A 13240-nucleotide genomic window follows, 5' to 3' on the forward strand; every position below is an offset into this window, starting at 1 on the left:
ACTAACATTCTGGTACAACCCTTCTGATTGCATTCCTTAATGCAGTTTCATAGTCTGTGATTATCTGCAGATTATTCCAATTCAGAAAACTGAAAGGAAGATTATTCTTTAGGAATTGCCATAGGTAGTCTTGCATATATATTCTCTGCCCTTTGATTCAGTATAGCATAGACTACAGGAATGGACTGAAACAAAAATGTTTACAATATAAGTATTATAAATAGAAATCATATTTTTCTTATATTTTGAATGTAAGTTGTAATTTAATTTTTTAAAATAGCTTTATGGTACTAAAAAAATGATTTTTAAAGATATTTAAAAATAAAGAATATTATGAACTGGTAGGAATATTATTATACGATTTAAGACTCACAATATTGTCCAACAGAACGTGATCACTAATTGATCCATTTCGCTTGGACTTCTTGGTAGTACTCCAAACGTAGCATCAACAGCTATAACCGTAGACTGTCTAATTAATGGTGCATAATTTTGCAAAAATTTCAGATTTGCAAATCTAATCCGCCAAAGATTGATTCTGTACCTTTCAGGTACTCTAATGAGCCTTGGAAAAAAGCATTGTTGTTATTGTCATCCAATGTGGGGGGAGGGGGGGGGGGGCAATACGGTGAACAAGCAGGGCATTTATCATCAGTCTACGTTCAGCGTTCAGAGCAGCAGTCTCTTCAAACGTTCTGCGCATCAACAATACATGGTTCACACCACGACTCAACTAACTCCACCACGAAGCCCCTGCATGCTGGTCAACACTACACGTAACTGCGTAAGTAGAATATTTTAAATAAATTCCCCCACTCTCGAGCCCGAGGCAATTGCACCCGAGTTGTCACGCGGCCGGGTCATCGAAGCAAAGGTAAACCCACAACACATCATGGTCCGAACCAGGAAACGCCCAAAATACCCCCTATCATTATTGATATTAATACATGGCCAACAGCTTCAAATTTCATCATTCCCTTGTTTCCAGGTAAAGACCTTACAGCAAAACTCATAAAAAATGCTATATATTTACAAACTATCGACATCGATACTCTCCGGAAAGCTTCAAATCTCTCAGATAACAACATATCATTCCACACTTTTTCTTTGGCTGAAGAACACACTCTCAAAGTACTCTTCAGACGTATCCCTCCATCTTTCTCTGAACACCTGGTTAAAGCTGAACTTGAACTCAGAGGATTCGAAATCCGAACCATACGCCAATTTCTAAAAGACAGCCGCAAACTACCTATGTTCATGGTAACACTCCCAAACAATTCGTCCAGCAAGCTTATTTTCAACCTATCCGCACTATTCTATATTATAATCAGAATAGAACTCTATAGCTCTTTCGGGCCTGCACAATGCTTCGCATACCAAGGCTTCGGCCACTCCTCAAATCACTGCAATCGCACCCCAAAATGCGTAAAATGCGGTGACAATCACGAAACTAAAACCTGCTTAAAAGCCGGAGATCAACCACCTAAATGCTGCAATTTCGGTGGCCCCCACATGGTAAACTACCACAAATACCCAGCATACATATCCGCTCTCGTTGATAAACAATCAAACCCTACCCATCTGAAATAAAACCACATCGCTCCAGCACCTACAAGTACAGAATCAAACACATCACCAAAAAACACTCAGTCAATCTCTTCATATACATCAAACAAACGATTGGAACCAACAGTTACAATCCCGAAGCAGTTTTTCACAAACCTCCTCACCGAGGTAATTGGGAAAATTTCTGAATCACAAGACATCAAACAAACCCTAATGACGGCCATTTCAGCCATAATCTCCATCATCTACCACCATGAATAGCTCCGTCCAGATTTTATACTGGAACTGCCAAGGAATAGGAAACAAACGCCTTGAACTCACCCAGCTGACAAATCAACTAAAAATTGATATTCTTCTGTTAAATGAAACACATCTTCACCACAAGAAGACATTCAACATCCTGAACTTCCACACCTACACAAGCAACCATATCAACACAGGACAATCAAACTGTGGAGGCACAGAAATTCTCATCCACCACTCTATTACTCACTCTTCAATATATATCAATACTATCTCAATTGAAAATACCACTATTCATATCCAGTATAACGGAAAAGAAACTAGACTCAGTGCTGTATATAAAAGCCCCGGCTCAACCCTACTTCACACAGACCTAGACTCCCTACTTAACACAAACACATGTGTTATCGTAGAGGGAGATATAAATGCCAAACACCCAGTATGGCACAGCAACACCACAAAAACAGCTGGATTAAGTGTATTCAACCATATGGACCAAAATGACTACTTTGTGACAGCTCCCGTAACACCAACTCACTTCTCTGATAACCATAACCATGGCCGGGTGTTCTAGATGTAGCTCTAATGAGAATTGCTAACATGCAATTCGATATCGAAAAGCTAAATGAACTATCATCAGATCACAACTCTATACTACTAAATGTATAAAACCAATCATTTTCTCAACCTTTTAAAACAAAAACGCTGAAAAATTGGAAAAATTTCTCGGTTAACCTCCACGAATCTATAACTAACCCAAATCCACCTATCTGCACAACAACAGATCTCGACTAAGCTGCAATAGACATAGCTAAACTATTAAATTCAGCACTCTTAGTCAACTCCACCACTCGCATCTGCAACCCTCACAAGAACCTTCCTCAAGCCATCAAAATCGAAATTACCAAGAAGAAAAGACTTCGACGAATTTGTCAACATACCAGAAATCCTGATGCAAAACGCCGACTGAATATACAAACAGATGTAGTTAGTGAAATGCTTCGAGTCCATCGAGAGGACGAATGGAATAATCTACTTGAAAACTTGAAACCTAATGACCCTAAAGTATACAAAATTGCCAAAAATCTAACACGCAAACAAGCGGCCACAGAACCTCTTCTTGGCCCAAACGGTCACATTTTTTATCAAAAATCCAAATCCGAACTATTTGCTAACTCACTTGAAACCCAATTCACCTGTCCAGCTGGTGACATCATGGCTACCCAAATGGTAAAGGAGAAATTAAAGATCAATTAAAGATCAAATTAAAAATTAACAATACAACCCATTACTCCAAACGAAGTCAGATCCATCATAAAAACCCTTCCGAGGAAGAAAGCACCAGGCCCAGATGGGATATCCAACACAGCCCTGCGATATGCATCCAACCGCACTATATTGCATCTTACCAAAATCTTTAACAGCTTCATACGTCTATCACACTTTCCTAAAGTATGGAAACATGCTAATGTTGTCATGATTCCGAAGCCGGGGAAAACCAAATCGAATCCAGCAAACCATCGACCCATCTCGTTACTCAACACAACGGCGAAATTGTTCGAGATTCTTATGCTAAAACGTCTTAAGTCATATGTTTCCCCATTCATCCGACCGGAGCAATACGCTTTCCACCCAGAACATTCCACAACGATTCAACTAACCAAACTTGTCGACGATTTGGCAATCACCTTCAACAGAAAGGAAAGAACAGCGGCGATCTATCTAGACTTTGTGAAGGCATTTGACAAGGTCTGACATCAAGGCATGCTGTACAAACTCCTAACCTTAAACGTACCAATCCAACTCATTAATCTGATCATGGGCTTCTTATCAGGTCGAACCTTTGCTGTTAAATTATCATCATTTACATCGTCCCCCAGGAATATCAAAACCGGTGTCCCACAAGGTTCTTGCGTGTCCCCACTACTATTCAGTATATACATCAATGACTTACTAACGAATCCCGGGATCAAAATTAACCTCTTCGCAGATGACACAATGTTTTTCTACTCTTGTATGAGCAAAAACTACGCTATGGAAAAAATTCAATCTCAAATAAACAGATCGATTTACTAGTTGGAGATGGAGGATATCGATCAACCCTAAGAAGACAGTCGCAATATTATTCGGCGATAAAACGGCAAAAGACTTGAAAGAGCTCCGCGTAAACAATCACCCAGTATCCTGGAGCCAACAGGTTAAATATTTGGGAATAACTTTAGACTCCAGACTAACGTTCCATAAACACGTCTTGGCCATCCAAAAAAAGACCAGGCAAATCAGGGCTGCACTTTACCCCTTATTGAACTCTCGAAGTCACCTCTCTCTCCGTCAATTTTAACAATTAAAATAAACTATTAGTATTTTCACTTTATTGTTTTCTAGTGTAAATTATAAATATTCAAATATAATGTAACAATAAGCAAATGTATTAGTTTAAAAGAAAGGAAGGGAAAAAAATGTTCTTATAATAATAATTTATAGTTATTAAATTACCTGGCAATCAAGAAATAGCTCACATACAAAAATCCAATTAATATAAAATAATGGTCGTGTTTGGCAGTAATAGATAAAAAAAAATGTATGTGTAACTACTCATTTTTTCGATCAAGTGCGACTTATATATTACTAATTTGCCCTTACTTAGGCCACAGTATTTAAGCTTTAAAATCTAACATACATGAAAATGTGATAATTAGTGAAGTGAACAATCTCTGGATTCCCCAGTATTTGTACTAATTGAAGGCATTCTGCAAACCAAACCACCACCTGAACACATGTTCTGTTCTAATGTTTGAGGAGCTCACTTCAAAATATTAATTTGATTAAATAAAAAAAAAAAAAATTAAATATAAACGAAATAATAGTAAAAATGTTGAATATATTAGTAAAAACTAGATAAAAATTGAAATAAATTGTGCACGGAAGAAAATATATAGACAATTGTTTTGTTTGAACATAAAAATAATAATAGTAATTTATTTAACGGAAATAATTTCCAATTACAAGTAATACATACAATTTTAAAATAATATAATAGTACAATATAGTAGCAATAAATGGATAATACAAATAATAAAATTTATAATAATAGAGGGAAAGATAATAATAATGAATAATGAATAGGTACGAGATCAATGGATATTATGGTAAACTTATTTGGGGACCATCATTGGTTGTGTTCAAATGCGAGGTACATGGTTGAAACTAAAAGTAATATAGGAACTCCGTTCCACGAGAGAGTACGACCGTCACAAGCATCGAAATGAATTAGTTCCGACGTCGCGAGTTCAAATTTCCTCCACCGTGTAGCGTCCGCTTACTGTACACAACGGCTCAAATAACGCAGATACCTAATGTTATCAAAACCAGCCAAAAAATGTTTGTGTATACCGTCAACATATACTCCACTGCAGGAAACATTATAACTTCAAAAATAAATTGTCTAGCTGGTGAAACAGCCAAGTGGTTAATATTTCTTTCACATAATGCTAAATTATAATTTATATATTATTTTATTTGTTGTTGACTGTTGTAATGAATATTAAATGTATGATGTATAATGTATAATAATTCGCTCATTCGCCTGAATTTCTACAAGTTCAACTATACTAAGGTGTAATAAACAACTTTCTATCAAACGTGACAACTTGAACAACTAATGAATAAACAACTTTCAACTTCATACTTCTATAACTTTTTGATTTTTATAGTTTAAAACTAAGGTTGTTATTACAATTTAGTCTTGGTGTATATACCTATTTTTTTTTAGTATTTAGTATTTAATAATAACAATACTGATTTTATTATTAATATTAAGTAGCACCCTCGAAGGGTAATGAGGTACAGAAATACATAAGTACAAACTACATAAACAGAACTATACGAAAATAAAATAAATAAAAAAATTTCTATGATCAAATTACAATGTGCGTTAAATTGATATTACATACAATGAGATAAAGATACTTAATGATTAGTAGGTAATACCACGAATTATACAGGATACCGAACGAACGTATGATAAGTGAGGCCCGAACCTTCTCACTTGTTGGCAGGGCCACTAACACCATCTAGTGCACTATTTACAAACTATGTCAATATTTATTTTCCCTCTGATTTTGAATTTTGAAATTATACAATATCACGAATTGAAATAATCTACATAAATCTTATAAATTCATGATAATTATCACTAGGGTTAGGATTTATATGCTCTAAAAAACTATTAAATATTCCCTAAAAAATATGCTGATATGTTGTAAAAATTACTTAAATATGCTCCAAAAAAAGTTGGTATATGCATTTATAAAAAAAAATTATGTAAAAACGTTTATTCAAAAAATTAGAGGTTAAAAAAATTTTAAAGTGCTAAATATTTAAATTATAAGTAAAATAATAAAATAGTATTTATATATATTAAATTTTTGATGGTTTTGATAGTCGATTTTGTTCTTTTTCTGTAACAGAACAAAATAAAAAATATATTTACAACGTTTAAAACATCATTTTTAATTTAACTGACTTACCAACCAAATTAAATTGAATTCAATCTTAAAAATGTCGATGAATAAAAAATTGAAGAAAAAACATTTCATTCATTTTCTGTAACAAAATTGAATAAATTATTTACTTTAGATATTTATTTTATTTTAAAATTAATTTTTTCAATTGACTTACCATTAAAATGTGAATTGCATTGGATAATCAACGTCTTTTTCAAGTTTTCGAAGGTAAATCTTCGTCGATTGTCAGCTAAAACAGTTTTATACGTCGAAAAACTTCTTTCGACGTCCACTGAAGACACGGGAGCATACTTGAAATATGGAATATCTGTCACTGTTATATTTTGGTCCATATTGGGAATTGATTCACGTGTACCGGAAATAATATCTTTTATATTTTTCAATAATCCATATGCAGTATTTTTCTTGAGAATTGTGTTTAATTTATTATTGATTAATTTTCCTATACTCCCAGGTGTCTCAGATATTTTTTTTACAATTTCTTCAAAAGACGAAATAGAATCGGCCAATAAGACGTCTTGTTTTTCCAAAAACGTAATTTTGTTTGGGATAAAACTAAAATGAGTTTTTATAAAAATTAAATTACTTCTAATGTTGGTTCTTGAATAAGTTTTTTTACGTGTTCAATGGATACTGCATCTTCTTCATTTAACATATTTATAACTTCGCAAAATGCTTTGTAATTGTCACAGTAATATGTCGCAGCTTCTAACCATGTACCCCATCTGGTAATTATAGGTTGAGGAGGTAATGGTATTCCAGGAGCATTATTTTTAAAAATCAATACCCTTGAAGGTGCTTTTAAAAATATTTTTTTTCCATTTGAAATCAGTGAATCAATTTTTGGGAAATTTTTTCGAATTTCTTCGCAAACTATGCACTGCATGAGCGAGACATGTGATATGAATCATTTTTGTGTATAAAGCTGACAATGCTTTTCCCGCTTTCACCATGTACGGCGCTGCATCAGAAACAAATAGCAATACATTATCTCGTTTTATTCCTTCTGGCCATAATAAAAAATGTGTTTCATCAAATAATTTACAAATTGTTTTATGGTTAGTTTGATCAAGAACTTCCGAATTAAAAAGAAAAGTTTTGCCTGGTGCATCAATTTCTAATGTTCCAATGATAACGTTTGCCACATAACGACCTTCTACATCAGTAGTTTCATCAATGCAAATCCAGATATTTTTATTATTTACGTACCTTTTAATACTTCCGATTTTTTTTTTATGTGACGTAATTTTTTCTTAATGTTGATTCATTCGGGATATCTTTGTTAGTATATTTTATTAAAAATTCAGACAAAAATTTATTATTTAATTTGCTCAATGGAATATTTGCAGATAACATCATTTTACACAGATCTTCGTTAAAAACTGAATGCTTTTCACAAATTGCATTTGACACTAAATTTTGGTTAGTTTTAATCGCATTTGTTTTTAAACGATTTACAGCGCGTAAATGTTTGGCGGTTTTTAAATGTTGATTTACCGTGAATCTTTTTTGCGAGTTTACTCGTATGTCACATAATTTACAAAAAAGAATCTGGTTATCGGTAGAAAAAACACCCTCGTTTTCGGAAACGTATATTTTTAAACGTGCAGAATTAGATGCTGGAAGTTTAGGCATATTGATAAAATTTATAAAATTTATAGAAAAAATAAACAAGACTTTAACACGCGTTGGTCGACTAACTCGTTATACGCGAACCACAGACCACAGTTGTACTAATATGACAAAAACATTTTAAACATTTAGTTCAATAAAATGGTTGTAGGACACTTTGTACGGTCACCCACAAAAAATGAAAACCGCGGACAGTTTGTACTATTTCAAAAAGTAATAAAATGTACATGGCGGACAGTTTGTACTATTTAAAAAAGTAATAAAATGTACATGGCGGACAGTTTGTACTATTTAAAAAAAAATGTATTATTTGTTATTACAAAACACAGGTAGTTAACATATAAAAAAAAAAAAAAATAATAATAATAATATTTATGGTAGTAAATTCGTCAATAATTATTCGTGGTATGTATTTTTAAAACATTCACTGTCACATAAATCATAATATATGTATATATTTAAAAATTAAACGTATGGCAAATTATTTCGAGCAATTGTAAATTAGTTATTATTTTACTTTCGTGCTGTACACAGGCATCATGAATTTTATTTTGTGTATTTTGGTTTTTTTGTCTTCTGTTTTTGTTCAAATGACTAGAGCATTCGTCTAATTGCAAAGACCTCAAAACACTCCAGAAACTTGGATTAGCCGATCCAACCAATTTATTGAACGAACTGTTCCATCCTTCACTAAAATTATTCGTCCTGTGTGAGTTCTTAATTGTTTGGTGTCTCACATTCCAAATTTCAAGAGGGAATCTTGGTGCACCATTCTTTCCGTTAATATATGTTGATTCAAAATAAAATATTAATGGAAATAGTTCTGGAGTAAAAGTTAAATACATATTAACTATTTCATTAGGTATTTCTTCAACTGGTAAAAACGCTAAAGATGTTATTATTTTACATTGTTTTGCAATTTGTTCGTTATCTTTATACATTTTGGATAATCCTAAGTTTTGTATTTGTCTCCATACACTTTGACACAGATGGAAAAAACAGCCCTGAATTTTTACTTGATTAAAAACTAAGCTTATGGCATTTATAACTCCTATCTCAAAATCAATGATTATAGTTTCTGGTTTAACTGGAGACCTGTTCCGAATAGAAGCTAAAATAACATTGGTAAGCATTTCTTCGTATGTTGTTTGTAATTTATTTGGGAGGAATGCATAAACACATGTAAATACGTTATCTTCAAATTCAGCTCTTATAACGTATAATTGAGCGAAAACACTCGAACATTTAAAAGTTCCATCCATAAACCATAGTGAGGCTGATGACAATATAGTTAAGGCTCGAGAAGTTGCAAATATCAACATTCTATTTTCACTTTCGCTGTCGTAAATTAAAAATTCTTTTGACTCACCACCCATAGTTGTTTTCCATTTCTCGGGCAATACAAATTGCATACTCCTAGGTTCTTCAGGAACATTTTTACGACGTGCTCGACGGATAGTTCTACGTATTGAATCAGTATTTCCTATTTTATTACGTACGTCTTCTGCAATACAAGCAAAAATCATTTTAAAAATCATATTATATAATCATTAATCATAAATCAAATTATCAATACAAGTATTATCTATATATTGATTTGATTGTAGATAGTAGATATAAAAATTATCTCGAAAAAATATTTATCTTATAATTTTCCAATGATTGACATAAATGCCAAGACGAAATAAGAAGAATAAGTATTGTATAAAAGTGCGAAGTATTAAATATAATAAAATACGCAGTATGTATAATTGTTTTTTAGATTAAAATCATACTAACCATTATTTTCATGAATTACAGATAGAAGAATTTGATTTGTTGATTCTCTACTATTAACAGATCGGCTTTTCATATTAGTTAATGCAAGGTTTTTCAGCTTCAATGTTTCATCACTCGATTCGTGGTTATGATCAGTCCATTTTGTAAATAATTCATACTATGGCCGAAACATACAAAAGTATTTTTTTTAAATATAATAATAATATGATTTAGGTATTATGAAAATAATATGATGTTTAACTTATAACTCACCGGTTCATTAAGGTTTGTTGTTACTTTCCCCGTACACGTCATTTTATTACACTTCCAACGGATATTAGATTGGTTTTTTCTTAAAATAGTATATTCATACCCATTTTTAAAAATTTTTGGCTTGAGTTTGCTAGTTTGATTTTTGTTCATTTTATAAAGTGAATAAGTTAATATTTTAATACTTTTAATGCTGTGGCCTGTGACACCAAACACATGTCTCATACTAATCGCGATCATGATTCGCAATCTAAAGTTTTGAGCAATTTAATTTTATCTCATCTTTTAAGATATATTTCCCGGTTTATTTATACCGTACAAAACGTCCGCGATCGAATTTTACCAATTTATTATCACCGTACAAAGTGTCCGCGATCGATTTTTACCAAATTATTTTCACCGTACAAAGTGTCCGCGATATGCAACTTAAACAATAGATAGTACAAACTGTCCGTTTACCCAATAAAATACGATTTATCTTATCGGTTTTATGTTCCACTCACACAGTCACGCCATAATTTGTAGTGTTACCTAACGGTCCTAACAATGAGCGATAGATTATTTAGACATAAAGACAAGTTACGATAAACACAAACAATTAATATCTTGCCATATCTGGCAATGCATATCTGAAAACAGATAAGATGAAAATTGTTCTTGTCCGCTATATCACGCGCGTTTAACATTGGGTGAACATTTACGGCGATTGAAAACCAAAATTTTTACAAATAAACTCAAAAATATGCATTAAAAATCCAAAATGCTAAAATAATCATGACTTTTAAAAAATCTTCAAAATATGCAAAAATATGCAAAATAAAAATAGCACATTTTTAATTCCCAGTATATGAAACAGATTTTTATCTTACTAAGCTATCTTTTGGACTCACTAAAAAAATATGCAAAATGCTACAACATCCTAACCCTAATTATCACGAATTAATATATATATTAAGATAATTATAGACATTATAATATGGCTAAATATTCCTTTATAGGTCTATAATAATAAATAATTATATTATATTATATTTTGTATTCATCTTTAATCGCTGTGAGCTACGAGAGTATGGGATTCCACATTTAGTTGGAGTTTTGCTATTTGCTTATAACTTGCCTAAATATGCCTTTTTTAGACAAGTGCTGTGTCGAAAATTGTATGGGAATATCTAAAAGTAGATTTAGTGTTCCTAAACTTTCCCATGAAAAATGGGAAAAAGCTTTAGGAAAAGTTTTAAATAAAAGGTCTAGAGTTTGTGGAGACCACTTTGAGCCACAAGACATTATAAATACTTGGGTATCAGGCGAAGGAAGTAGCAAGTACACCGTAAGTATAATTAATATAAAATAATTAACTTATATAATACATATTAAAATATAGGTAAGATCCTACAATATCTTTATAGCCTAATTAATAAAAAAAAAACCTAAATTGTATTATTTTTAAATTGTGTACAAGATATGTTTAAAAAAGCCTCGTTTGAGATCTGGAGCTGTACCACTATTAAGCAACTGCTCAAATGAAAACATTATAAGTGAAATTGAAAAATCATATTGTGAAGATACATCTATTGCTTCTAGTTTATGTGCTCAAGATATATCATATGTGAGTGTGAATCAAAGTTAGTGCTAACCTATTAATTAATATACAATTGTTTTCATTATTTATAGATTCACAGTTCTTCTAGTGAAAATCAATCAAATGAAATGGAAAAATCTAATTCATGTTGCGAAGATATATCCATTGCTTCTAATAGCTCATGTGCTAAAGATATATCATATGTGAGTATGGTTTAAAATTAGTGCTAACCTTAATTAATATATATTTTTTTTGATATTAATAGATTAGCAGTTCTATGAGTCAAAATCAAACCAGTGAAATGGAAAAATCAAAATCATTTTATGATAATATTTCAAAAGAAACAGTTAAAAGCTTTACTCAAGATTCTTGTTATGTAAGTATAGCACAATAATTTTACAAGTAAAACCAATATCAATGTACTATTATGATTTATGGTTTTGGAATTGTGCAGGAACCTATATTTGATGTCCTCACAAAAAAAAAACATGTTATACAATTGCCACATAATTGGTCTCAAGATCTTTCCATGAATGAGTTTGATGAAAAATTAACCGTTTCATTTTTTAAAATAGGAAATTTTAATACTAACTACCAACGTAATATAGAAAAACAGTTGATAGTTACTGAAGGTATGAAATTATTAAAATGTTGATTTTTAGTACTTTTACATTTTTCTTTTTTGCATTTAAATTAGTAAATCATTGTTTAAATATAAAATGTTATATGATATAATATCTAATTAATTATACTTTAATTTGTATAGATTCACATCTCATAGTTCAAGTTCATAATGAAAATGTGTCTCTTGATCAACAAACAACTTTATTTCCTCCAATATTAAATAGAAACATATCCATTGAAAACATTGAAGAAATCATTAATATCTTTGATTCAGTGAATATTTGTTATGGAGCAGTTCTAGCAAGTAAATATCCACATATGCTTCATTTGGCCATCAATACCAATATGAAAATGGTTATTGGAAACATTCAAAATGTTTAAAAATCATTTCAGATAATGGGTAAGTGATAGCTTTTAAAGTAGGCATTAATATAAATGTACTATATACAATCATTGGTTTTACTCAACATTTAATCAAAATATATACATCATAAAACTTAAGTTATGCTGATATTTTTAATTAATTATTGTTTAAAGTTCTAGTTGTTTATGGTGTAAGAGATTGAAGTTTTCAATAAGAAAAAAACTTAATCAAATTACTAAAAAAAAAACAATAAAAGTTTATTTTTCGCCACTAAAAAAGGCAGCTATGCAAAAATTAAATAAATCAAGAAGAAAAATGAGGCAGAAAATCAGTAGAGCAAATAAAAAAATCTCACAGTTGCAGTTAGATATAAATGAAGCACAAAATAAAATAAATGAAATTTCAGAAATTGACTTATCAAAATCAATTGAAGATTCTAAAATTCCAAAATGTCAATCATCTTTATTGCATGAAATTTTTGCAGCAGCCAAGTATAAAAATGCTAAAAGTAGACGTTATTCCGAAAGTTGGATTATTCTTTGTCTTCTATTTCAGATACGGTAGGTACAAAACACTTTCCTTAATAACTGTTAGTTAAAAAAAAAATTATATAAAATTTAAAGTTTGTAATTTTTTATAGGTCTCCATCAGGTTATAATTTTTTAAGAAGACAAAACT

General features: G+C 31.2%; 1 protein-coding gene across 1 annotated transcript; it reads right to left on the reverse strand.

Annotated features, from left to right (window-relative positions):
• Positions 1-6228: 6228 nt before the first annotated feature.
• LOC132950540 (uncharacterized) lies at positions 6229-10118 on the reverse strand. Its single transcript, XM_061022048.1, has 7 exons — positions 9999-10118; positions 9747-9903; positions 8485-9471; positions 7266-7338; positions 6922-7060; positions 6490-6739; positions 6229-6269 (listed from the first exon to the last, which is right to left on the reverse strand). Exons 1-7 carry the CDS (start codon positions 10038-10040, stop codon positions 6229-6231), a joined length of 1689 nt encoding a protein of 562 aa, XP_060878031.1. The 5' UTR covers positions 10041-10118.
• Between the last annotated feature and the right edge of the window lie 3122 nt (positions 10119-13240).

The sequence above is a fragment of the Metopolophium dirhodum genome, chromosome 1, assembly GCF_019925205.1.
Source record: "Metopolophium dirhodum isolate CAU chromosome 1, ASM1992520v1, whole genome shotgun sequence".
NCBI lineage: Eukaryota > Metazoa > Arthropoda > Insecta > Hemiptera > Aphididae > Metopolophium > Metopolophium dirhodum.